Source organism: Hemicordylus capensis, chromosome 2 (assembly GCF_027244095.1).
Source record: "Hemicordylus capensis ecotype Gifberg chromosome 2, rHemCap1.1.pri, whole genome shotgun sequence".
Taxonomy (NCBI): domain Eukaryota; kingdom Metazoa; phylum Chordata; class Lepidosauria; order Squamata; family Cordylidae; genus Hemicordylus; species Hemicordylus capensis.
This window is the reverse complement of record NC_069658.1, coordinates 243,876,626-243,904,402: the sequence shown is the minus strand read 5'-3', so window position 1 is coordinate 243,904,402 and position 27,777 is coordinate 243,876,626. Positions and strand designations below refer to the sequence as shown.

The window sequence follows — 27,777 nt, the reverse complement described above, 5'->3', positions numbered from 1 at the left end:
TTCCAAAAGACAATATTTTTTATTGTGCAAAAATAAAGTTGGTATATGTAAAACATTTTCAGCATATACACCATTATCAGTTAAACAAATAAGCACAGATAAGACCTCTTCTGTTCCCCAGCTGTTACATTATTTATATTATATTATAATTTTTATTATTATTAATTCTATTTCTATACTGCCCTTCCAAAAATGGCTCAGGGTGGTTTACACAGAGAAATAACAAACAAATAAGATGGCTCCCTGTCCCCAAAGGGCTCACATTCTAAAAAGAAACGTAAGACACACACCAGCAACAGTCACTGGAGGTACTGTGCTGGGGGTGGATAGGGCCAGTACTCTCCCCCTGCTAAATAAAGAGAATCACCACGGTAAAAGGTGCCTCTTTGCCCAGTTAGCAGGGGATTTAGAGCAGATAACATTCTGTTCAGTTACTGACGGAGAGACAATGAGATAATGAGGGGGGAGGAGAGAAAGGGAATCACCTGATTTTTCTCAGGTGATTTTAAGCTAAATTGTTACCTAATAGTTAAGATTCAATTGCCTTGGCTAACTATTATTTTGTCTTCCTATACCCCATTTTCTCCTTAATAAATTTTAAAACTGCATCTATATCTCCTCATCCTTTCCAAGACCAAAACCGTGCTCAAATTGATATTGGGACAGAACTGCTCCCTTAAGACAAGCTAGCCCCTGCTAACTTGGCAAAGAGGCACATTTTAACGTAGCTATTCTCTTTATTTAGCAGGGGGAGAGTACCTGGCCTTATCCACCCCCGGCATAGTATCTCCAGTGACTGTTGCTGGTGTCTATCTTATATCACTTTTTAGACGGTGAGCCTTTTGGGGACAGGGAGCCATCTTATTTATGTATTTATTATTTCTCTGTGTAAACCGCCCTGAGCCATTTTTGGAAGGGCAGGATAGAAATCGAATTATTAATAATAATAATAATAATAATAATAATAATAATTATTATTATTATTATTATTCCCCCATCTCAGACAAAAGCATAGTTGCAATGTCTAACCAGGATTCCAGGGCAGTTCTGGAAACACTATCCCCAAGATCTTGTTCTTAATGTTGGTATGGGCCACCCAGCCTAGCATCTGTTGTGTGAATGCAGAGGTCTTTCTACTTCTCCCGGAGAATCAGGGCGCATTTCGTCTGAATCATCAGAGGATTCCTCTGCACCATTCCTCTACACATAGTCCAAATATTAGTTTAAACTCAAACCCCAAAGGCTGAAACATTTCCTAGACCCGGCCAGAGGACCAGACAGTGCCTGTGGAAAATACTGCCATCCTCTATAATAAAAGGCTTAGGTGTGATCCCGCGTCTCTGTGCCCGTCTTTCTCGGCCGTTCTGGGCATGCGCAGAGCGCATGCCCAGAACGTCCGAGGAAGATACGGCCGCAGAGACACGGCGGCCATGTTGGCTCTCGGTGCGAAAGGAGGAGAAGCGGGGACCGGGGAGGGCGGAGGCGGCAGCGGCGGGACCGGCCCTGCCGCTGAAGCGGCCGTATGGAGCCTGGCGGCCATGAGGGAGGAGGGAGAAGGGGAAACGGGGACCGGGGAGGGCGGAGGCGGCAGTGGCGGGACCGGCCTTGCCGCTGAAGCAGCCGTATGGAGCCTGGCGGCCATGAGGGAGGAGGAGAAACAGGGACCAGGGAGGGCGGAGGTGGCAGCGGCGGGACCGGCCCTGCCGCAGAAGCGGACGTATGGAGCCAGGCGGCCATGAGGGAGAAGGGAGGAGGAGAAAACTAGCACCCCACCCCCCCCACTAGAGCCCGTTATTTAAACGGGCTTAAAAACACTAGTTTAGACATAATTTCTTATGTCTAAAAGAAGCACCAACATGACGTACGACCCTACTACACTGTAATGGAGAGAGAAGAACTAGCCTTCTGGAGTCCAGATTATTTTAAAGCAAAAGGAATTAGATGTGTGGTATGTTATGGAAAGAGGCCTGGCAAACACCATCAAAGTAAAATTTTACAGAATGCATGATCACCGGATAATGCTGATACTCTAAACCATTTTTAAAAGAGAAGGAAGCTGGATAGTGCTTCACCACTGAGCTGGACATGGAGAGGAAAGCATTACCACTCAGATACCCCTCTTTTGTCAAACACATACAACAGAAGCTCATGCTGAGATAAATAGGACACATTTTTAAAGTTTGAATGTTATTCTTGCTTTAGCCAAAGCAGATAAAAGTGGCTCTTTTCTAAAGGGAATTCCGTTACAGTATTAATCACCGGAGAGGGTTCTCTGGTGAGGAGTAAGGGAGTGCCTCTGGCCAAAGCTCTTTCCACACGCCAACAGAGGTGTATCTATGGAAAATAGTGCCTAGGGCAAGCACTGAAATTGCGCCCCTGTCCAAATATCTGACACCCATCTTTCAGTTAACTTTACCTAATATCAGCTCAAAAATACAAGTCAAGGTCATTAATCTTTTAATTAACAAATTATAGCACTACATGAAAATTATAACTGCACCTTCCTTCCTTTCACTGATGCAAATTGGTCTATGATATGGTCAAAGTCAGTTTTTTCAGTTTCTTCTCTTTCTACACTCAGCAGAGCAAGGTCACAGAGTCTGTCTTGACCCATGGTGGGTTTCAAATACGAAAGTATTCGTTTTAACTTGCTGAATGGTCTCTCACAGCTGGTGATGGAAACTGCGATGGTTAGCATTATCTGCATAGCAATGCGAAGATTGGGGAAGATGCTCTCATCTCCATACTGAACAATAAATTCGAGAAGCTCTTCAGGTCTTGATATTTTCATGTTAGTCAGCCTTGATAGCAACATTCTGCAAGCCAAAATTTCTTCATATAGCTGTTGTCCATCAACATCAGAGCTGTACAATTCGCCAAAATTTTCGCACTTCTTCTTTAGGTCATTCCTGTCGGCACCATAACAAAGACCCTCGATATCAAGAAGGAACCCAAACCTGGCATCAGTGTCGTGCAAACGAGCGAGCCTTTCATCCATTTCTCTGTGAAAACGGTCGAGTGTTCCCTTCATGACTCTTTCCATTTCCTCCTTAGCTGTTAACCCAGCATCTCTTGAGTTCTCACCAGCCATTCGTTTCTTTCGTCTCTGACGTCCTTCAACTGCAATATTCCATTCTTGATAGAGACCAAGCCCTTCTTCGAGTGATTCACTGACCAACACTTCTCTTTCATCATCAAAATGATCTCGAAGGACTTTCAAATACAGGGCAGTATTGTGGAAGTTCATGCTAGGATCCTGCAGCCTCTTCTGAATACGGTCAATGCGAATGAGTACTTTGTTCCAGAATCCTAACAAAGTCAGAAAATCATAACTCAACATGCTGTTGTACAGCAACCTTGCATCACTTCTTGTTTCACTGGTCTCGTTTTCATTGTCTATCATGTCCTGAAGAACTTGAAGTATCTCCTCAAGGTACACGATGACGGGCTTCACTGCGTCGGTCCTTGCACTCCACCTGGTTTCAGACTCCGACTTAACCACAGGAACAGCGTTTTTGAGTTTTTCCCAGCGCTGTGTTGAGCGAGAGAAAAACATGTAGAGAGCTTCAATGGTTCCAAAAAATATGACCATCATTGTATCCTGTTTGGCTGCATGTACACCCACCAAGTTGAGTGAGTGATTGTCGCAATTCACAAACACTGCCAGGTTGTTTTTCTCACTTAAACTTTGATAAACACCACTACTATGTCCAGCCATCACAGCAGCGTTGTCATAGCACTGTGACCGACAATCTTGTAGCTCCATTTTGTCCTTCTCTAACTGTTTCAAGATGTCTTCAACCAAGCTCTCAGCATCCTTCTGGCTTACCTGGATAAAACCAAGGAACGACTCTTTAACACGGACTGTTTTCCTCTCAAAATCAACTTCCACGTATCTCACTACTTCTGACATCTGCTCACAGTGTGCCTGATCAGGAGTAGAGTCTAACATGAGACCATAGTACTTGGCTTTACGAATGCTTCTTAGTAGACTCTGGCGAACAGTGGATGCCATCAAGTGAATGAATTTATTCTGGACAACCGGTGAAAGATAAGACGTGGATCCAGGATGACTTTCCACATGAGCGAGGTGTTCTTTCATGACAGGGTCAAAGACGGCCAGTAGTTTCAGTAAGCCAAGGAAATGTCCTACACTAGAGTCATCGTCTTCTAGCTGAAGTGACTCCTTGTGTCCTCGCAAAGCCAGGTTCTGAGTCGCAAGGAATTGTATGCAGTGAAGGATTCTCGTCAAGATATCCCGCCACTTCTGCTTTTCCTTCACAATCTGTGACTCATGTACGGTGTCAATAACTCCTCCGTTTCCAACTAAATTTCTTTCCATTTCTTTCCACTTTGTGAAGCACTCCCGATGATTCCTGGCATTTTCATGAGAATTAAGCCTTTCAGGTGCTTTCCAGTGGTTGAATCCACTTTCCTGCTCCAATGAGGATTGATGGTCTGACTGGGAATAGAGAAGACAACAGATACAAAATGCAGACCTTTTAGAAGGGGAATAGACCAGCCATGTGCGAGTCATTTCCTCACCATGACCATTTCCCAATTTCCTCTTGAACCAAGTTTTGTTCATTGAGCGGTTATTTGTTGGTAGGAAAGGCCCCTCACTGTTCTGGAAATACTTAGAACCCAGCTTTATTATTTCTGTTCTCAATGCGTCAGTCAGAATTGCTTCTCCAGTATACTTGTTGAACTTCAGAAGTCCAATGTCATGTTGTTCAATCACTTCTGGTATGACAGTCTGAAGCTCTTTGACACCATCCAGTTCACTAGGTTCAGTGTCGTCAGGTTCAATCTTGACAGATAAAATCTCATCAATAAACTCAACATCACCACCACCTTCCCTTCCTGTCATGTCTACGTTCTCTGTGGCAGCCTCACTCTTAATCGCGTCATACTCGATTTTAACTAACTTGACCTCCTCCTCCTCCTCAGTTTGTGACGCATTTGTACTTGATCCACCTTCGGTTTCTAACAAAATTGTAGCAGGTACAGGCGACTCCATGGAACGTGTCGAACTTCTTGTTCTGCACGTTTCAGAGACGGGCATGAAGAACTCACTCGACTTCTTGGCGTTCTCCGCCTCCAACTTTCGTCTCTTCCGTCCTGCAGCTCCACTTTCCTTCTTCTTCTTGAGGGAATGTTGCATCATGGTATTCTAATTAATATAAGGGCATTTGTTTATTGTTACGTCAATATCCCGCTATTCTTCCAAGGAGCCAAGAGCAGTCTCCATGGTTATGTTTATCCTTACCACAACCCTGTAGGGTAGGGTGGGCTGAGAGGGAAGATTAGAACTCAGCTCTCCCCAGTCCTAGTCCAACACTCAAACCCAGTGTAATATAGCGTAAAACAGAAAGGTATACATTTGTACATAGCACTGAATTCAGTTTGCAGTTGTGGACATTCAGTTTCCAGATGTTCAGTTATATTTATTTATTTATTTATTTATTTTTATTTTTGCATTTATATACCGCCTTTCGTTAAAAAGACAACCCCAAGGCGGGGTTGCAGTTTCGCTACAACCCACCACACTCTACCCCCACCAGCTTCATGAGAGTCTCTTCACCCTCAGAAGAGTGCTTTGGGAGCATAGGAAGCTGCTGTGGAGAGGAAAGGACAGGACAATCCCTTCCACAAGCTCTGTCCCACACATACAGGTTATGATCTAACCCAGGGATTCTCAAACTTGGGTCCTCAGGTGTTATTGGACTTCAACTCCCATAATCCCCAGCCTCAGTGGCCTTTGGTTGGGGATTATGGGAGTTGAAGTCCAATAACACCTGAGGACCCAAGTTTGAGAATCACTGATCTAACCCCTTGACGTTAGCATAAGGTGAATTCTCCAAAACATCTCTGACATAGTAGAGCCTTCATGAGCCAAAGTGGCAGCTGTTGATGCCATGATTAAGCTGGTTATATGAAGACTGTGGCATGCACAGAACTGTGCACATTGATTTTTGGCATGCTATTCTTTGAGCAATGTTTGAACATTTGTTTGGTTGTGAATGTTCTGGAAATCCAAAGGATGTAGTGATATATAAGCAGGACCCAATCCTGCAAGAAATTAACTCTCCTTAACTTGAAAGCTAGAGAAGGATGAGAATCACAAGGACAGATAAAACTGTTGTTTTATCCTTTGCTGCCCAACATTTCATATAGGTCCTAACTAAACTTCATGCTATTACATAATAAGACCAGTATAATTAAATTAGCGGGTGTGCATTGTAATACTGCACAACACAGATAGGCATTTAAGGTGTTATGCACTTCCAACAACAATTCCTGGCTATTTCCAGTTTGCACTTATTAATTCAGGTGAAAATATGCATATTAAAATTGATAGCTAAACACCATTTGGGAGGCCCAAACACCAAGAAACTGAAAAGCCCTGTTGAATTGTTTAAGCGGAAACATCTCTTGATCCCCTCTTGGCAACATCTAAAAGTACAATGTAAATGACTAAAGTGAAAGTTTGGCGTTCCCAAACAGGCAAAATAAACCAAAATGAAAATGTACTAGTATCATCATTCATAGCAAAGATCCAGTTGGGACTTACCCACTAGGGTAGAAGCACCATGAAAAAATGAAAGAACCAAGGGAAGCATCATTGTGAACGAGTTACTCCTACACCAGAACTTGCCATATGATGGATTCTTTTTGTAACATATCTTGTTAAAGCCAGCAAGGAGGAAGCCTTCCTCATTTCATTTCTAAGAACTGATAGTTCAGGGAATGTATTCTGGTAAATGTCCTGCCACATGGAGAATTTTTCACAGCTCAAACGTTGCTTTCCTAAGCTAATTTCACTGCTGAAGGAAAAAGGAAGGAAAAGCTTCCATAGAAGAACTGCAAGTGATAAAGGGATGAACGCTCAGAATATTTTTTTTGTCTGCCTCACACGAATGTGGGAAACAGATCAGTTATTCAATTGCTTGCAACAACAACAAAAGTTTGTTTGTTTAAATGTAAAAATCAGAAAGAACCCACTTGTCCTGTACTTATAGTAAAACTGCAGGGGGGGGGACCCCTAATGATTCAGCCTTTCAGGAAAAGTGTGCTCTGCCTCTGGTGCCCGCCAGCAAAGGTGAGGCGGAGGGGGGTTCAGTTAGTCCTGGTCACTGGTCCGTAATTTCGATGCTTTGCCATCGCTGAAATTTGGAGAGCATGCACACCCGTGCCGGGAAAAATCAAACCAGCAGCATGCCTCGTGCATTATTAGCCAATCAGGAGGGCCGGTGCTCCTTCCGCCTCTGGCCAATGGGAGCTCAGTGGAGCGTTCGCAACTAAGTTCGCTACTTCTCCACTGCTGCCCCGAGGCTTTAGAATGCACTCCCTAGTGAAATAAGAGCCTCCCCATCTCTGACAGCTTTTAAAAAGAATTTAAAAACACATCTCTTCACCCAGGCTTTTAATTAATGTTGTTTTAATGGTTTCAATGCTGTTTTAAAATATTATTTTAAAATTTTTAAGTTGTTGTAATGTGTGTGTCCCCCCCACCCCCATTTTTGTCTTAACGAATGTTTTACTTTGTTTTTATTCTATTGTAAACCACCCAGAGACCCGGCTGTAGTGGCTACAGCACCGAGGAAGCAGTGGCACTGGCATGGTGCCCAGGGCACGTGCCATGGCTGCTCTACCCTAGATACACCTCTGGGTTGCTCCCCACATAAATGAAAGCTTTACTATAAAGTGAGGCTTGAAATGTACTTTGGAACACCAGTCTGATGATGGGACTATTTGAGGTGACATAAGTGACTTCCTGTGACAGAAGCTCTTTCAACACTATAAGCTGTTACATGGTTTTTCTCTAGTGTGAATCCTTTGATGTGGAGCGAAGTATGAGCTCCAACGGAAGCTCATTCCACACTCCAAGCATGTATAAGACTTCTCCCTAGTGTGGGTTCTTTGATGTTTAGTAAGATATTCCTTGAGGCTGAAGCTCATTCCACACTCCAAGCATTTAAATGGTTTGCCTCCAGTGTGGATTATTTCAATGTCTAAGAAGGACATCTGATCGATTGAACTTCTTCCCACATCTGAAGCATTCATATGGTTTCTCCCCACTGTGGATTCTACGATGTCTACTGAGGCATGTATTCATACTGAAGCTCCTTCCACACTCCAAGCATTTTGATGGTTTCTCCTCAGTGTGTTTGTTTGTTTTTAAACTTAAAGTAAGTTTTGCTGTCGCCAAAGCTGTTCCCACATTCCACCCATTTATAGGGTTTCTCCTCTATGTGCATTTTCCACTGAGGTTGAAGGCTTGGTTCAAAATTGAAACTGACCTCATACACAGGGCACAGACTTCTCTCTGCTATTTCCTCCTTCCCCCGCTCCATTGTGATTTCATGGAGGTCACCATGCTGAGAAGCAGAAGGTCCATTCCTCCTCTTCTCTTTTGCTTCAGTTTTCATTCTCTTTTGTTCTCTGTTTTCATATCTGGCACCTCCCAACAATCTTCCGAAAGCTTTTCCCTCCTTCTCCCTCTCCCACCTGTCACCTGCTGGAATGAAGAGAGAAGACGGCTCATAGGAACATAGGAAGCTGCTATAAACTGAGTCAGACCATTGGTCTATCTAGCTCCGTATTGTCTACACAGACTGGCAGCGGCTTCTCCAAGGTTTCAGGAAGGAAACTCTCTCATCCCAATCTTGGAGAAGCCAGGGAGGGAACTTGAAACCGTCTGCTCTTCCCAGAGTGGCTCCATCCTCTGAGGGGAATATCTGTGGTCTCCCATTCAAATACAACCAGGGTGGAACCTGCTTAGCTAAGGGGACATCATGCTTGCTATGACAAGACCAGCTTTCTTCTCCTTGCTCAGAGCTGGGGACAGAACAGGATCCTGAGATCAAAGAACCACCCCCAGTTATGTGCTCTCTTAATAGAACAACAATTATTATTATTTTTTTACATTTATATCCTGCTCTTCCTCCAAGGAGCCCAGAGTGGTGTACTACATACTTGAGTTTCTCCTCACAACAACCCTGTGAAGTAGGTTAGGCTGAGAGAGAAGTGACTGGCCCAGAGTCACCCAGCTAGTATCATGGCTGAATAGGGATTTGAACTTAGGTCTCCCCGGTCCTAGTCCAGCATTCTAACCACTACACCACACTGGCTCTTGTGTGTGTGACAGAGAGAGGCGGATGCAGCAGGCAGAGTCCTGGTGCTGAGAGAATGCCTGGGCCTGGACTGGATTCAGGCCTCTGCGTGAATGTCTCAGGCCTTAGTTTTATACCCATCAATGGCCTCACCAACCACGTTTCTGCAGCTGTGTGACCTGAAGCAGCTTTTTGGTTGTTTTTCTCAACTAACCACAGAGTTAGTACACTGTCCTTCATCAAAAGGCTCAATAGCAAAACAGATACCCCAATGAGAGGAATATATTCAAGCGTGGTGTGTGTGTGTGTGTGTGTGTGTGTGTGTGTGTGTGTGTGTGTGTATGCTGGCCAAAACTGAAGAAATCAGGGTGCTGCCTTTCCCTTTGACTTGGTCATCTGGCATGACAGATGACCAAGCCTGTCAAAGACCAAGGAACCTGACCAACAGAGAGGCTATCTCGGGTATGCCAAGACTGATATGAAGCAACAGAGAACAACTGGGGCAGACATCAGCCAAAGTACCCCCGTAGCATGGCTCTCCTGAACCATACGGGGAGCATCACGAGAACCTGAGATGGGACTAGGCAGCTAAAGCCTGGGGTTGTTGGAAATTCCCAGACTAAGCAGAGATGGGTGTCCCAGAGATGTAGGAACAGACCACACTTACAGGAATAACCACCCAGAGGAAAACTCCATAAAACCTGTCATTGCTCACAAAGGAAGCCGCAACCCCAGCAATCCCAGATCAGTCAACATGGATGGAGCAGCTCTAATCTCAGCAGGTAGTGGGTTCCACAGCTCTGGGGCAACTACAGAGAAGGCTCTGTTTGTATGTTTAGATCTTATCATGCAGAAGTCCCCCAATTTCCCCTTCCCCTCTTCACACCTTTCCTTCTCTTACTGAAATTACTGAGATGCCTGCAACCTGGAATAAGAAAGAACAGAGACTGCACCTCTGAGCTAATATGTTTTGCATCTGACGAACATTTGTTCTGTAAACAAGGCCAACACTTGTGATAACCACTTGCTAAACTGAAACATTCAGGATCTACCATCCTCGAGCGTTTGGACATTTGCTGTGTTCAGGACATTTATGATGGACATGTTTGCTACTGATGAAGTGCTGACCAAGGATTTTTTTTTTACTGTATAAGACCAGCCATGAGAGGCCATCTTTAGTTTGTTCTGGGGATTCACCCAGACCTGCTTGCTAAGTTTGCCAGCAACCCTGCTGGTAAAGCTGCAACAAAGCGGGGAACCAGGCCAAAGCTATTGTCTGCAGCCTGCATTCCAGATCCTATCCGAGACCTACCTGCCTACACAACTGTGGCCATGACATCTCATAAGAAAAGCCCGTCTGGATCAGGCCCAAGGCCCATCTAGTCCAGCATCCTGTTTTGCACAGTGGCCCACCAGATGCCACAGGCAGGAGTTGAGGGCATGCCCATCTCAATCTCTCCCCATACTGGAGTTGAGGACATGCCCATCTCACTCTCTCCCCATACTGGACCTCAGCATCTGTTTATTTTTCCTCAAGCCGCTCCAAGCCTCGTCAGTATGACAAGCCTTTGCGCCTCCCCCTCCCCAGGCATTCCAGCCAGTATCTTCCTCTGTCTACCCCTCCCTAACCCCCCTCTCCCCCATTCCTCTCTCTCTGCCTCTCCTCCCTGCTTTCCCCATGTTGTTAAAATAGTTAGATTGCTAGCCTGTAGAGTATACACAGATAAACACACACACTTGCCAGCTCATTTTGGTTATGTTTCTATTTAGACCAGGGTTTCTTAACCTTGGGCCCCCAGATGTTGTTGGACTACAACTCCCATCATCCTCAGCCACAAAGGCCATGTCTGGAGATGATGGGAGTTGTAGTCCAACAACATCTGGGGGCCCAAGGTTTCCTGAAAGAAACCCTGATTTCGACAAATAAAAATCCCCTTTCTTTATGAAGTTCATTGCCCGTCTTCCTTCACTCTAATGTCAGAATATGTAACTCACGTACAAAGAACAGAAGAGCCACTTCCAGTGTATATCTCATAAGCATACACAGAGTGCAAAGTGGCACAGTGTAAGGATTTAATTTTGTTTACTAGATACCTCATGGGGCAACACCCCGCATTTCCAGGATTGGCTTAGAAGGAAAACCCTGGTGCCCAGGGGCAGAGCTATACTTGGACAGACACTTCTAAGAACATGAGCTGCCCAGCCTTTGAAAATCCCCTCGCCTCTCCCTCTGCTGGCTGGCTGCTCAATCACTTGTTCTTGCTGATCCACTAGCCGGCCACTGTTGTTTCCACTTGCCAGGCCTTCCCGCAACCCACCCACCATGCCGTCCTGCTGCCTGCCTTACCACCCACTTCGCCAAGCTCCAGGGCTGGTGGAAAGCAAAATGGATCTAACTGGGCCTTTCTGCTTCCCACTGGCATGGAACCAGCTGGGAAGGCACATCGCGCATGTGCCCTGTGTCTGCATCAGGGCGCATGCACCCTGTGCATTCCCAGCCAGCTCTGAGCCAGTGGGAAGCAAGAAGGTCACATCTGGGGTTTTCTTGGTGACAGGACAATAGCGATGAATGACAGTATGGGCGGAGAGACCATGTGCTCTCTCCCTCACTAGGCTGTCAGGGGTGCTGTTAAGAGTCTGCCAGCCTTGTTATCCTAGGAGATTCCAACATAAACTTCAAGACCTCCTTGTCCAGTGCAACTCTGGATTCCTTGGCTTCCATGGGTAGGCTCCTAGTTATATCTGGCCATACATGTGTGGCAGGGGAAGGTCTAGATCAGACATTCTGCGCAAGTATGGACTGCTGTCTGGATGGTGAAGGGGAAGTGGGGGGGACCAGAATGGGTTCACTACCTTGGTTGTTCCTGCTGGCACCACATAGGGAGTTGCCTCTGACAAGAGGCATCTCACGAGACTTAGCTTGCCATCTGCTGCTCAAGTGATAGTCCTGTTCACACTGTGGAGAGGGGGAACCTTCTCCTAGAACGGTCTCTGCACAAATGGTCGATCTCCCTCTCTCCGAACACGTTTATAGTGGCTGATGTCTCCCTCCCTCCAGACTTCTTAGAGGAGGGGCTGCTGCTGTATTGCTGAGCACCTGCTTTCCATGGAAAGGGTCTCAGTTTGGGAGCAACTGTGTATGTTCAGGGCAGAGCCGCTTTGGGGTTCAGTTTTATTTCTTGTTTTTATATCCCACCCTTCCTCCATTATGCACCTGCCCTTTTATGTTCACAACAACCCTATGAGATATGCTGAAGGATTAGTGGTCCAAAGCCACCCAATGCACTTCATCGCTGAAGGATTATTGGAAGCAGGATCTTCCTGCTTCTAATTCAACGCTAACAACTGTACTGCAAAGATAAGGTCTCTTACCCAGAGTGGCAACATTCCAAAAATTCTCCTCCATGACTGCCCTGTGCAGGGCTACTTGGTCCGGATCCAGCAGAGCCCACTCCTCCTCCGTGAAATGCACAGCCACCTCCCCAAAGGTCACCAGAGCCTGAATCAAGAAGAAAACATTTTCTCCCTCGTGGGTTACATCTTTCCCTTTCAAGCACAATTCAAATGGGCTGGTAAGGGGATGTGGTGTGAGAAGGTCAGGGGGTGCTCCCCTCCAGAATTGCTAAGTATATTTGTATATCATTCATAGGGGTTTAGAAGGCAAAAGAAATCGGGGGAAATGCCCCCCTTTCCTAAAGGGGCTCCAATTCTTTTTTTAAAAGACAGGAAGACACCATCAACAGCTACTGGAAAAGATGCTGCGCTAGGATGAAGACTGAACCCTTGTGTTCCCCCTGCTATATGTTGCAGGGCCAGCACTTTCAAAGGTGCTTACTTGCCAAGGTAACAAGATTCAGGAGTTCATGTGAGGCCTTGACAGCATTCTTAGCAAGCAGCTTTGACCAGAGCCAAAAGGAAAGAGAGATTCTTTCAGTCCCACGCGGATGTGGAGGGAGAGAGATCGCCGATCTGTCACGCACCCTCCAACCCCAATGATGATCCCTCCCCTACCTGATCCGGATTTGCAGATGCTTCTTCCACTCCACCAGAAAGAGGTGGCTGAGAATGTATTGCCAACAGAATTCCAGCAGCTGCAAAATAATGGGAAGATGTAGGAATATGAAATGTACAGAGGCTGGAGGTGGGCTATAGGCCACCTCCAGCCTCAAAGGCAGGATGTCTCTGAGTACCAGTTGCAGGGGAGTAATGGCAGGAGAGAGGGCACGCCCTCAGCTCCTGCCTGTGGCTTCCTGCAGCATCTGGTGGGCCAATGTGCAAAACAGGATGCTGGACTAGATGGGCCTTGGGCCTGATCCAGCAGGGCTGTTCTTATGTTCTTAATCCAAACTCAGGAGAGCATAAAAGCAGGATGAGGGTCCTTCAGTTGCCTTCCTGCAAGGTCCCCTCAACACTGGGTCCGGCTGGCATCTAATGCAGCCTTCTCTGCCTGAGGAAAATGAGTGGTTGCTTCCATTGGTGCCTGCACCTGAAGCAGCACAGAGGACGCCAGACACAAATTGGGTAAAAGATTAGCAGAGGATTCAGACAGGCAAAGGTCCGAGGGGGAATTAATTGCATTTCTCCTCCTCCAGGATGATTATTTTTCCAATGCTAATTTTCCAAACCTAATCAATTTTTCCAAATGTTTCCAGCTGGTCCCCAGTTCTTCCCCTTGCCAGAAAGACAGGCAAAAGCTACAACTTGGGGGGAACGTACAGATCCACTTAGGCCAAGTCCTTCAGTGAGTGAGTGAGTGAGTGTGTGTAAACCGAGTTAGAGATGACCCCCCAGGGGATTAATCTTTCTTTTGTTCCTTCCTTTTCCCACCCACACTTTCCTGGGGAATGGCTTTTCTCCTCCACTGCAGCCTAAATACATTTAGGACTCCCTAGATCCCAGAGCAGGGGACCTGATCCCACTTGTGGGGGGTCAGGGAGGAGAAGCTCAGAAGCCACTTTGCAGAGGAAGAGGAAGGAGCAGGAACAGTGTCCTCTGTAACAGGGAATCCCAGATGTTGTTGACAACTCCCAGCATTCCCAGCCAAAGGCCATTGCAGCTAAGGATCCTGGGAGTTGTAGTCAACAACATCTGGGATTTCCTGTAACAGGGAACACTGAGCAGGAAGCTACTTTCCCCATTCATTCCTTTCTTCCTCTTTGCTCATCTGGGAAATTGAATTATTCCCTCATATGGGTGCTCATCAGGACTAAACAGAAGCACAACAAACACAATTTCAAGTGTTGGCACTCTTGTTTCCACTCCAATGCAGAGGGGGGAGACATATTTTCTCTAGAATTGCATCATCTGATGCTCCCCCAAAGCATCTTTCTCGAATTTGTCCTGTGGATCAAGCCACCATGTGTTATGTTGCCTACGTGGATCAAACTAACAGGTCTGGCATTATATGCACCATCCTCTCAGGTACTGAATGAGCAACGTTTACTGTCTCTTTTAAGGGAAAAAGAGGGAGCCTTACCCAGAGAGGGCAGCACGGCAAAGATCTCCTCCATGACTTTGCTGTGCAGCGCTCTTTGGTCCGGATCCAGCAGAGCCCACTTCCTGCCTGTGAAATGCACACCCACTTCAAAAGAGCCTGAAAAAGAAGAAACCATTTGCTTCCTCACAGATCACTTAAAGGCTTTTTCCATTCTAAGCATAATCCAAACAGGTAGTTAAGGAAATGTGGCATGGGAATGGCAGGGAGAAAAGACATAGTGAAGAACATCAGCAACAGCCATGGGAAAAGATACTATGCTGGGATGAAGAGGCCCAGTTGACCTCACCCTGCTCAATATTTGAGAGCTGACACTTTAAAGGCTCAGTTAGCAAGAGTCACACCTGCATCAGTGGCCTTCACAGCCTTCCTAGTGGGTAGCTTTGACCAAAGCCAAAGCAAAGGAAGATTCCTTCAGGCCTAGGGGGATGTTCCAGGAAGAGAGGAAAACTGCCTGCCTCAGGTCTTCCTCCCTCAACAAACCCTGTTCATATTGAGGTTTTTTCCACCCCAACAGAACCTAATTCCTGCAAAGGACACAAAAGTGTCAGGTAGATAAAAAGTGAGAGAGAGAGATGATCCACACTTTTATGCTCTCTTTTAAGGGAAAAAGAGGGAGCCTTACCCAGAGAGGCCACGTCCTCCATGACCTCCCTGTGCAGGGCTCTTTGGTCCAGATCTGGCAGAGCCCACTCCTCCTCCGTGAAATGCACACCCACCTCCTGAAAGCTCAACAGAGACTTGGGGCGGGGAGGAAACACTTCCTTCCTCACGGATCACTTAAGGGTTCTTTCCAGGGACGAAGAAGAGCAGGGAGAAAAGACATAGTGAAGAACACCAGCAACAGCCATGGGAAAAGATACTATGCTGGGATGAAGAGGCCCAGTTGACCACCCACTGCTCAATATTTGAGAGCTGACACTTTCAAAGGCTCAGTTAGCAAGAGTCACACCTTCATGAGTGGCTTTCACAGCCTTCCTAGTGGGTAGCTTTGACTAAAGCCATAGCAAAGGGAGAGTCCTCCAGGCCCAGGGGGATGTGGCAGGAAGAGAGGAAGAGAGCCTGCCCCAAGTCTTCTTCCCCCAACAAAACCTGTTCATATCGATGTTTTTTCCACTCCAACACAAAGAACAAATAGCTGAGAATGCATTGCCAACCTAATTCCTGCAAAGGACACAGAAATGTCAGGAAGATGTGAGAGAGACTGAAATAAAGTGTGAGAGATAAATCGAGAAAGACTGGCGCCTTTCTTCATTGAGGGTAAGTGGAAATTATTCCCATGGGTACTTTGGTCACCCTCCTGCTAGATGCCCCTCAGAATGGGCGGTGACCATGGACCAGTGCAGATCTGATGGACCCACCCTTGAGTGGCCCATTTCCCCAAATGATGTTTTATCGGGAAGAACTTTCTCCTCTTTAAAGCACCTTGTGGCAAGCAGGGTTGCCAACTCTGACCAAAGCTATTCCTGGAGATTTCTTTCCCTCGCAAATGTTGTTCACCAGATCAGGCCATTCAAATCTCCAGCACTGCTTCCAAGAGTCACCTGCAGACTGAGGCTGATTCTGGGGGATGGAAGGCAGGATTCCTCTGTGTGGATGCAGCCACCCACATACAACCAGGGCAGGGCATGGTCTTAAATAACACACCCCAACATCCCAGGCAAAGGCAAGAAGGGAACTCTGAGCACCTCCCACGTCCTTGTCCACCTCCCACACCCCAGCTCCAATCTGGGAGCCTTAAGCTCTCTGGGAGCAGCCTGAAGTTGGCACTGCAGACGATCACAGATCTTGGTTTGTTGGAAGTAGCCAAGTTGAGCCGGATGTCCCTTGGCTGCGCCTCCAAGCAAGGCCCTGGGTGCTCTCTCAGCCTGCCTTGCACCGCATCATAGCCATTGGTCCCGATGGGGTTGGCCTGCCAGAAACAAGCCAGAGCTGCAGACGTAACACGCTGCTCAGGGCAAGCAGTTTGGATTATGCACCTTGGGTGGTGACTCCAAGTGACCTTCAGGCTCCTGCCTTGGCGGGGGTTCAAATCGCCACAGTGAAGTCGGTTACCAACTTTGCAAGTAGGTTCAGTGTTATGTGGGAATCCAACCTATCTTAGTTTTGTATTAGTTTACTAGTAACTTTAAGCCCGTTAAATTAACGGGCACTAGTAGACCTTTGGAGCCAGCTAACTCCGCCTCCTCTGGCCTCGGCCCCGCCACCGCCTCGGCCGCACCGCGTCCTCCTCCACCTGGCCGGGCCCACAGCTTCCTCTGGCCGAGAGTGGGGGCCCTTTTCTGAGAGTACTGCCCCACTCTCCCTCCCTCCTTTCTGCCCCACACTCTTGCCTCTCTTCCCCTCCCTCCCACCCCACTCTCTTGCCCTTCCCCCTCCTCCCTGCCCCACTCCCTCTTGCCCTTCCACCTCCCCCCTGCCCCACTCCCTCTTGCCCTTCCACCTCCACCTCTTGCCCCTCCCCCCTGCCCCACTCCCTGTTGCCCCTCCCCCTCCCCCACTCTCTCTGGCCCCTCCCCCTCTCCTCTTAAGGCCATTATATTAATGGGCTCGCTCTTTGGGGCTGGCTGTTCCCTTCTCTCTCCTTCCCCACTCTCCCTCCCTCCCTTCTGCCCCACACTCTTGCCTCTTCCCCTCCCTCCCACCCCACTCTCTTGCCCTCCCTCCCCCTCCCACCCCTCTCTCTCACACTCCCCTCCCTGTCAGCCTCCTGCCCTGGTCCCTCCTGCCCTCCCCCCGCCCCACTCCCTCTTGCCCTTCCCTTCCCCCTCCCCCCTCCCTCTTGCCCTTCCCTTCCCCCTGCCCCCCTCCCTCTTGCCCTTCCCCCTCCCCTCCCCCACTCCCTCTTGCCCTTCCCCCTCCCCCTTCCTCTCTTGATTTTCCCCCTCCCCCCTGACCCACTCCCTCTTGCCCTTCCACCTCCCCCCTGACCAGCTCCCTCTTACCCTTTCCCCTCCCCCACTCCTACTTGCCCCTCCCCTCCCTCTCTTGCCCCTCCCCCTGCCCCACTCTCTCTTGCCCATCCCCCCTCCCCACTCCTCTTTAGCCCGTTATATTAACGGGCTCGTTCTTTGGGGCTGGCTGTTCCCTTCTCTCTCCTGCCCCACTCTCCCTCCCTCCCTTCTGCCCCACACTCTTGCCTCTCTTCCCCTCCCTCCCACCCCACTCTCTTGCCCTCCCTCCCGCTCCCACCCCCCTCACCCTCCCCTCCCTGTCAGCCTCCTGCCCCAGTCCCTCCTGCCCTCCCCACTCCCTCTTGCTCTTCCCTTCCCCCTCCCCCTGCCCCACTCCCTCTTGCCCTCCCCCTCCCCATCTTGCCCTCCCCCCTCCCACCTGCCCTTCCCCCTCCCCCCTGCCCAGAAGAGTCGTGCATTCCACCCACCCACCAGGTAACTTCACTCACTTGTCCAGGACGAAAGCTCTGCTGCACGAACGCTCCTGCTGGGTGTGAGCTGCCGGCGGCGGCTGAGAGGCGAGAGGCTGAGAGGGGGCCAGATGACCCGGATCCGCCCGGGGCCCAGCATTCGGTTTGGCTTTTCCCGACGCCGCCTCCTCCTCAATCGCCTCCTCCAGACCGGCGCTGGGAGAGTTGTGTTGGCCGCTAGTGGGCCCGGAGCCAGCCATCCCCCCGCCTCCGCCTCCTTCGCCACGCTGCCAGGCTGCCCCCGCCCCCACCAGCGGGCTCACTCTCCCCGCCGCGGCTGCCGCCGCCAGCGCACTCAGTCTCCCCGCCACCGCCGCCAGTCCCCCCTGCTGCCGCTGCTGCCGCCGCCAGTGGGGCCAGTCCTCCTGCCCGCTAGTGGGCCCGGGCCCAGCCTTCCCCTCGCCTCCGCCGCCACGCTCCCGGGCCGGGCCGCCCCCGCCTCACATCTGCGGCCGGGCCGCCTTGGTTGGCCGGGCCCGGCCACCACTGCCTCACGGCCTGGCACGCCGCCGCCTTGCCCCCGCCTCACATCTGCGGCCGGGCCACCTTGGTTGGCCGGGCCCGGCCGCCGCCGCCTCACGGCCTGGCACGCCGCCGCCTCGCGGCCTGGCCCGCCGCCTGCAAGACACCCAACATGGCGGCCTCCACCCGCTCCGTTTCCCTTTCCGTGTTCTGCACACACGCACCACACATGCCCAGAATACCCGTCAGACACAGACACAGACACCAACCATCGTCAGAGACATGGACACAGACACCAAGGATCTTATTATATAGGATACAATAACGTTGATGTTTGATTGCAATAAGAGATGATCACCAGTACTGAGGCAGTTCCAGGGTAACCAGTGGAGAGTCCGTTGACTTTCCTGGTTCCCCCTTAATATGTTTACAGGAGCAATTTTGACAAAGTATAGGATCTGAGCAGGCTTGGCGAAGGTGTTGGCTGAGGTGTCAGACAGAGAGCTCTGGATGAAGAAGAGATGAAGAGAGAAAGAGCAGCAGGAGGGAGGAGAGCAGGAAGCCAGACAAAGAAAAAGAGAAGTCACAAGGGAGGTTGGTTCTAGTCAAGATACTTCACAAGAGCTGAGTGAGTGGTCACTTAGCCCAGCCTAATTAGACAAACCCTTTATACTAGGGGTGTGCGAACCAGTTCCATCTAGAACTGGTTCTAGATCGAAACACACACACACACACACACACACACACACACACACACACACACACACAGTGTCTCGGTCCAATGGCTCTAGGTTGAGCCTGAACTCCAAAGAGAACCTGTTCTAGGTTGAACCGGACCAAGCCTGGCTCTATTACAGCCAGTTCTAACTGGCTCGGGAGGCTCAAAACTCCATTTTAAGTATAAGAAAGATCATCATCTATTTTGTGACACTTGTGTCACTTGGCACTATTGGCCAGATGTGTCTAGCTGTTTGAGTGGCTTTGGCAGTCTGTCACTCAGGGACACCTGTAACCTTATTGGCCCGGGAAGGGGGAGGGACAAGGGGGGGGGGTGATCTCCAGGAAGGTTATTCAAAGTAAATGTTAAAACCAACTTGTGGCTTGGAATCTTTTTCTGCTGCTGGTCTCTCTGCTGACTGAAGAGCCAATACTACTGCTGAGGCTGCTTCTTTGGAAATTGGTAAGGCAAGCTTCTCTTGCTTGTGGTGGTCTCCACAGATAAGTTTGACTGACTCCTGCTTACCCTTTGCTCAACTATTTTTACAGTATTTTAGTATTTTATTTCTTTTCCTGGCTGACTGTAAAGTAGTGTGCTTAATGAATTGCTTCCTATTTGAAAGCACATTGCCTGCTTTGTGGGGGCCATTTATGTTTTTAAATTTTTAAATAATATTTAAGTATTTTATTCCCTTGCTGGCTATAATGTAGTGTTCTTCATTAATTGCTTCCTATTTGAAAACACATTGCCTGTTCGGGGGCAGGAGGAGGACACTTTTATGTTTTTAAACAATATTTAAGTACTAGCTGACCGGATGCATAGCATCTGCGCACCTGGTTTGACTCTTCTCCCCACCCCACCCCACCCCAGGCCCTTCTCCGTGTCTTCCGGCAGGCGTCTCTGACACCCACCTGGCCCACTTTTCTCTCCCCCCCCCCACGCTTGCAGTTTCTCCTGCCTCCTGCTGCCGCCGCCTCCTAACCCCGGAGAGCGCGCAGGCCACCGCCTCACTGTGGCTAGGGCCGCCGTCATTTCCTCCAGCAGCAGCTCAATGGCCTCCTGCCGCCTGTGAGCTCCCACCGCCTCAGCCTATCAGGCACCTTCGCCGCCCAGCCAATCAGCTGGGCGCTAGGACGCACATTCTAAAGGCACACCCAGGAGAATTATATATAGAGATTTATTTCCTGGCTGGCTATAATGCAGTGTGCTTAATTAATTGCTTCCTATCTATCTATCTTTTACATTTATATCCCATTCTTTCTCCAAGGAGCCCAGAGTGGTGTACATAGTTATGTTTATCTTCACAACAACCTTGTGAAGTAGGTTGGGCTGAGAGATAAGTGACTGGATAGTCACCCAGAGTTTCATAGCTGAATAGGGATTTGAACTTGGGTCTTCCCAGTCCTGGACTTCCCAGTCCAGTCCAATCTTAAAACGTCTAAAACCTCGTTTTAAAGAATTGCTTTCTTATTTTTAAGTGCTGCTTTTAAAATGCTTGGCTTGCTTTTTCTGAAACACCTGTTTCTAAATTTTTTGGGGTAGTTTGTGTTATTTGGTGGTATTAGCAGGTTTGTGGTCTGCAATGTGTCTGTGGTGTCTGCTTGTTTGGTTTTTTACTTACTCCAACAGGCTTTCAGTCTTCTGTGGTTACTTCTTGTTAGTTTGGATTGTGTCTTCTGATCTTGCGGTTTGTAGCCAGGTTGGTGGTGTCTCTGTTCATAGATTCCACATAGGGGGTGGTGTAGTGGTTAGAGTGCTGGACTAGGACCGGAGAGACCCAAGTTCAAGTCCCCATTCAGCCATGATACTTGCTGGGTAACTCTGGGCCAGTCACTTCTCTCAGCCTAACCTACTTCACAGGGTTGTTGTGAGGAGAAACCTAAGTACACCACTCTGGGCTCCTTGGAGGAAGAGCGGGATATAAAATGTAAAATAAATAAATAATAAAAAATTATGTAGAATCTGTGACATTAAAGAATACAATCCCCTTTACTCCCTATGGGACAAATAATAAAAAATACTTTAAAAATCATTAAAAATCGCCACTTTGGCCAATTGCTTTGGGGCTTGGGTGGTAGTTGGCACCCATAGAGGACTACCACACACCCCACTTGGCACCCCAGCTGCTACTCATAGGGAATAATGGGCCAGTTCGAGACCAATTATTCCCTATGGAGAATCTTTTAGAACCAGTTCTAGGGTGGTTCTAATTAGAACTGATTACCCAGTTTTGTGCAAATCCCTATTTTACACCTTTATTATTATTTATGTTTATTATTTCTTTTCTTGAACCATCCTGCTTATATACATCAAATTACTGACTTAATAAATAATATTTTATTACATCAGCAGACTCAAATCTCTCTGTATAGAAGACCATCCCAACACCAAAACATTGCTTCCTGAAATGGAGTGAAATCCATCATAGTGATATTTACATGTCTAAGGAGTACTCAGGTAGCAGAGCTCCCTACTGGTATTAATGGGGCATAACAAAGGTAGAAAATCTGGCTAACAAAGCTAGAAAGTTGCCAGGCAATAGTAATGGTTGCAAACTTAGAACACACACTTGAAAGTGGTTTGAATGATCCCAAAGAGAAGAGCGCTCTTGGTTTTGCTGATATGGGAAAGGGCAGAAAGTCCTGGATCTGAGTGCTGAGAAGAACTTTGGGCTGGGTAAGCAGCACAAAGCAGCTTCTTATGGGGAGAAAGGAAGGGTGGGGGGAGAAAGGAAGGGTGGGGTCAGAAAAAACCCTGGGAAAACAGTGGGGGTGGGAGATCCACAGGTCCAGCCCCAGGCACAATAATCAGAACATTTGGAGGCAAATACACCTCAAAAAAATATTCTCTTACAATGCCCCATGAAATGCTTTGTAAGGCATAGTCTATTATATTCTAGATTTTGAAGAGTTTGTGACATTATTTGTGCAAAATAAAGGCATACTTCCCCATGACCTACAGGTACATAGGAAGCTGCCATATACTGAGTCAGACCATTGGTCTATCTAGCTCAGTAATGTTTTCTTCACAGTCTGGCAGTGGCTTCTCCAAGGTTGCAGGCAGGAATCTCTCTCAGCCCTATCTTGGAAATGCCAGGGAGCGGGCGGCTCCATCCCCTTGAGGGGAATCTCTCCGCAGTGCTCACACTTCTAGTCTTCCATTCATATGCAATCAGGGCAGACCCTGCTTAGCTATGGGGACAAGTCATGCTTGCTACAAGCTCTCCTCTCCAAATTGGGCAGGCACAATCCTCCCACTGAGGACTGAGTATAGAAAGAAGTATTGCATATATTTATGTTTCCCCCAAAAAAACTGGTTTTCAGAAACTGTAAAGTCTAGATTCCCCACTCCAACATACCCCAAACTCTTACTTCTCTGCTTTGCCCTCCCCACCTGCAGCTGCCTTACCTGCCTCCCTTTCCCGCCTCTATGCTTCAGCCACTACCTGGCCTCCTTCCGACCCACTCCCCACCGGGCAGTTCTCACCAACGCTCCCCTGTGGCCTCCTCCTCCTCCTGGGTCTCACCAAATCGCTTTTGGTGGGAAAGACAATAGCGGACCCCGCCCAAAGAGAGGTATCAAATCCAGCTCCTCCTTATTCGGGGCTTTTCACGCAGCTCCAGCCATGTTGAAAAACAGGGTCGGGGGAGCTCTTTGCATAAGGCGCAGGTGGGGAAGAAGGAGAGAGCAGCCCCTTCCCGTGCAAGAGGGAGGGCCGCGAGTCTCCTCCCCCCCCCCAGCTGGCTGCTCCCCCCTTTCCCGCCCAGACTGATCGAGGGAAAAGCTGCCCCTGGACGGGAGGCTCCTCCGGGTTGCCTTCTGGGGCACTTAGTTCGCCCAAGCAGCAGAAAACCCCCGTTAGGTTGTTTCCAACCAGAACATTTCCAGAGGACTGAAATGCACGAGGCGGTGGAGGAGGAAGTTTCTGCCTCCTGGTCCGCTGATGATGGTTAAATCCACTTTGAAGAGGCTCAAAGTTCTGCTCAAGCTTCTTGGAGTACAGCAATACAGACAACCAGAAAAAAGGCGGAAAACGAGAGGGAAACCCCCGAGGCTCTTGCTTTTCTTTCTCCCCAGCCCCTCCTCACTTGCCAGCCTCGCATCTCTTACCAGCTGCAGCCCTGGGACTCCCCTTCACCTCTCCCCAATTCATGCAGGACTCACCAGATCGCCCCGAAAACGAGCCACTACTCCCACATGGCTCAGGTTACAAAGGCAAAGGGAGAAACAGGAAGCGATTCCACCGTTCATCCGTTCTTTCTCTTTGCCACTCTAGGCATTGCGATTCTTTCATTTTAACCCTTAGAAGCACTCTCCCCAGAAAACAATGAGGACTGGCCACTTAATGCCTTGTTCTGGAGAGAAAGGCAGCACACTTTTTGAAGCAGCTTGCATTCCACTTCTCGCTCCAAACAGAGGAGCACCTTGGTAATTTTGTAGCCTGGACCTAAAGACCTTTGCGTGCATGGCCACCTCCTGACCCACTCCACCCTTGATCTCGCCTGTGCTTTGTAATTGAATGTTGTCAATTGCAGAACAGTTAGCTAGAGGCAGCAGTACCAGACCTTTATTCAAACCCCTTTTCAAGAAGAATTAGAGTAGAGATTAGTTTATTGTGACTTTGCATTACAAGCCAATCCACCCTTGGCAGCCAGTTACACTGGCTGCCAATATGTTTCCTAGCAAAATACAAAGTGCTGGTCATTACCTTTAAAGCTTAGGTCCGAGTTATCTTAGAGATTGCCTTTTTCTGCACGATCCCCACCACACGTTAAGGTCATCTGAGGAGGTCCATGTCCAGTTACCACCAGTTTGTCTGGTGGTGACTCAGAGGCGGGCCTTCTCTGTAGCTGCTCCTGGGCTGTGGAATGCTCTTCCGGCAGAAATCCCTAATTCGAGATATTACTGTCGAGAGCCCTTAAAACCTGTTTGTTTGGCCTGGCCTTCCAGGGTTTAAAATGACTGAAAAAATGTTTTTAAATTGTTTTTAAATGGTTGGCCTGGTTCTCCAGGATTTTTTAGCTGTTGAATTGTTGAATTGGTTTTATTCGGTTTTTATAGTTTTGATTTTAACTGTTAACTGGTTTTAATTGTTTTTACCTTGTTGTAAACCACCCTGAGCCACTTTGGAAGGGCAGCATATAAATTGAATAAATAAATACATACATACATACATACATCATGAGAACATAACAGCCCTGCTGGATCAGGCCCAAGGACTATCTAGTAGTCCAGCATCCCGTTTCACACAGTGGCCCACCAGATGCCACTGGAAGTAGGCCAGCATCCCATGCCTCTGAGAAGCCCATCGGCAAGAAGGTGTGCAGAGCCAGTTCCTATCAAACCCAGTTCAATTCAGTTCAACCTAGATCGGCCAGTTCGAGCTTGATGATGCAAATGACCTTTGTGCATGCGCAGAGACTGGAATCCGAACCCCCACCTGGTTGGGCTGCTGGTGGGGAACAGCAGGGGCCTGGGTGGGGCACCACCACCACCTACCCAGAGGCGTATCCAGGGTGGGGCAGCCAGGGCACGTGCCCTGGGCACAACTGGAATGGGGGCACAGTGCCATGTCCTACAAAAGCCCTCCCCCATAATTTTTTAAATCCCCCCCCAAAAAAATTCTGGGTGAGCTGGCAGTGTCTCCCTCCGGCTCTGGAGCGCCCGGGCAGCGGCGGACCTGGCACCCATGACCCGCACACACACCCCACTCGCGCAGGTGCAGCAGCAGCACACTCGCAAGATCTCCAGGTGGCACAGGATGGGACGTGGGCAGCAGGCAGACTCTCATTGGCTGGTGGTGAGAGCGTGCACCCTGAAAGCCAAGGCGCAACAGCAGACAGAGCATGATGAGATTATTTCTTTCGATCATTTTGCTTGCCTTTTCCTGCAACTTTTTGAGCAACACGTGCTCGTGTGAATAGCATTGTAATAAATGGACTTCTCGTCCTTGGCTCCCTCCAGTCCTGTTTAAACCGCGCCGCCCTGTCGAAAAAGGTTTGGGGCACCATTGATTGAGAGCTGCAGCACCCTTCTCCCCCCCCCATGCTGCTTCCCTGCTCCTTCCTTAGCCCAGAGAGGTGCTCCTTCCTTTGCCCTATATTTGTTCTCTCCCCCCCCACCACGCTTCTCCCACGCTGCTTCCCCGTGCCTTCCTTAGTCCAGAGAGGCGCTCCACAGAAGCTTCCTTAGCAAGGGAGCTTCTGTGGAGCGCCTCTCTCCTCCTGGATCAACACCTCTCCCTCGCTCTGGGTGACCTGGATGGGAAGCTCTGCCTAGCAGGGGGCGGGGGGGAGGGAGAGGAGGGAGCTCTGTCTCTTTTCCCAGGTTGCAAAATTGCCACTTCTTGCATTGCTGCCTGGGAAAGGAAGAAACAAAGGTGAGCATTATGAGTAAGTTGCTGCCCAGACTTTCTTCCCTAGCTTTCCTTACCCATTTCTGCTAGGAAGAGGAAGGCGGGAAATTGGGCAGGAAATCGGCCGCCGCCAGAGTTCCTAAATAAAGGCGCCTTCAGACATTGTGATGATTCTTTCTTTCTTCTTCTAAAATGCTAAAATTACATCCCCTTTTGAATGCCTGATCTATGGTATTCAGAGAGACCTCTTCCTTGGGGTGTATTTTCACTCACTGCAAATAGTTCCTAGTACTTCAACTGCAATTGGAGTGTGTGTACAATTTGAAACTGAAGGACTTGGTTTCCAGAGAAACTGAAATCTAGGTAGCAGATCCAAATGGAGTGCTGCGCTGTGCAGCAGATCAGTTCAATGGAGTGTTGTGTGTGGATTCTCCCCCACCCTGCCCGCTCCCAGAACTAATGGCATCCGTTATTATTTTCTCTGGGCTTTGCAAAGTTTTAGATTAAAGGGGAGAATGGCTTTCAGATTCAGAAGCCTTTCTTGGTCATCCTTGTGAGGAACTAGACAGAGGACTTGCAGAGAGAAAGCTCTTAGCAAGTGTGCTTTGAATGCTAACACGTGTTGAGCCTATTTAACTTCTTAAGGCTGTTTCACATGTTGCTACTTTTAGCTGTAGTCATGGACCATTAAAATCTCCAGAATTGTTCTGGAGATGGATTTTGCTTTCTCTTCAGTCTCCAGGGCTATCCGGGAGCGCTGGCAACCTAACTGTGTAAATCCAAGAAAGCTGAAGCTACTGTGTTTAGTCTTGAAGGCATCACAAGATTCTCTTTGCCTCCTTGCTGCAACAGACTTAACGCTGCCCTTCTGGAAATTTGGGAATAGGTAATTAGGGCTGAACTTCTAATTATAACTTGGAAATAAATTCCACTGAGTTTAGCAGGGCTTGAATTGAGCAAGGCATGCGTATTTATTAATAGATCTCTATACCGTCTTCCTACTTTTAAGGTCATTCAAGGCAGGGTATAGCCAGAAGTTAGGACTAGGCTGCAAACCTACTTGCAAAGAAAGGGAAATCCATGGGACTGATATCTGATTTAAAAGAGCTCTGTTTATTTGATTGATAGATATACTGCCCTTCCAAAAATGGCTTTAACATCTTTATATACCACCCACTACCAAAGTCTCTAGGTGGTTTACAATAACAAAAAACCCCAAAAGATTAACACATTTTAAAACACATTATATACAATTTAAAGTTAGAGCAATTAATAAAATGCAACTAAAGCTTGAATTGTAGGATGGAAAACCTCTAGCATCTTTAAGCAGGTATTGCCTTTTTCCTTGCCAGAGAGAATTGTTGTTTAAACATGCCATTTGCCTTGCAGAGTGAGTGTGTGGGGTGGGAGGGGGGGAGGAAGGAAAGGTTACTGCTTTGTTGTTGTTTTTTAAATAAAGGGAGCTTTGCAAACATGTATCAAGTCTGCTACTCCAGGATATTGTACTTAGATCATGGAGCTGGAGTACTTTGTGTACTTCAGATGAGCAATATAATAAACAAGCCGACCCCGCACAGAGCATCTGTGCGCTCTTTGGGGCCGGCTATCTCCCCCCCCCCCCCCGCCGGTGCCAGTGCCGCTCCTTGCTGGCCTCTGCGGCCGGCCTCCTCTCCCCCACCCTCTTGCCCAGGCTGCTGGCAGAGGTCCGCGGCTCTGCCCGGGCCCACCACCGCCCGGGCCCGCCGCCGCTTCGCCCGGCCCGCCGCCTTGCCTTGTCCGGCCCGCCGCCTTGCCTCACCCGGCCAGCTCGCCGCCTCAGCTCCGCGGCCATCATGGCCACCCACAGCCTGGCCCGCTGGTTCTCCTGGGTGCGCCTTATCCAATCAGGCACCCCCACAGCCCAGCCAATCAGCTGGGCTGCCGGGACACATGTTTGAAAGGCACACCCAGGAGAATTATATATATAGATGCTAGTATCCATAGCTAGTAAGTGAGTAGAGGCCTGAGGTTAGGTCATCATAATTAGTGAGTACAAAACCACAACACACTTACTTGTCTTTATTGCCTCCCTGGCTGTGCACTGTTAATGCCCCCCCCTTCCTTTGATTGTATTATATCTCAATGTAAATCACTTTGGGAACTTTTGTTGAAAGCGGTATAGAAATAGTAGTAGTACTAGTAGTTGCCCATCCAAATGCAAACCAAGGT

General features: G+C 48.6%; 1 protein-coding gene across 5 annotated transcripts; it reads right to left on the bottom strand.

The window, feature by feature from the left end:
- On the bottom strand, window positions 1-23,459 carry LOC128347425 (uncharacterized). Of its 5 annotated transcripts, none has more exons than XM_053302041.1 (6): window positions 23,379-23,459; window positions 14,593-14,709; window positions 13,128-13,207; window positions 12,489-12,615; window positions 8,304-8,521; window positions 1-5,173 (listed from the first exon to the last, which is right to left on the bottom strand). In XM_053302041.1, exons 2-6 carry the CDS (start codon window positions 14,624-14,626, stop codon window positions 2,489-2,491), a joined length of 3,144 nt encoding a protein of 1,047 aa, XP_053158016.1. In that variant the 5' UTR covers window positions 14,627-14,709; window positions 23,379-23,459; the 3' UTR covers window positions 1-2,488. The 5 variants fall into 5 exon arrangements, with proteins under 5 accessions (XP_053158016.1, XP_053158015.1, XP_053158018.1 ...); XM_053302040.1 differs by having other exon boundaries at window positions 23,325-23,386; XM_053302043.1 differs by lacking the exons at window positions 12,489-12,615; window positions 13,128-13,207; window positions 14,593-14,709 and having other exon boundaries at window positions 6,575-8,521; window positions 23,379-23,442.
- Between the last annotated feature and the right edge of the window lie 4,318 nt (window positions 23,460-27,777).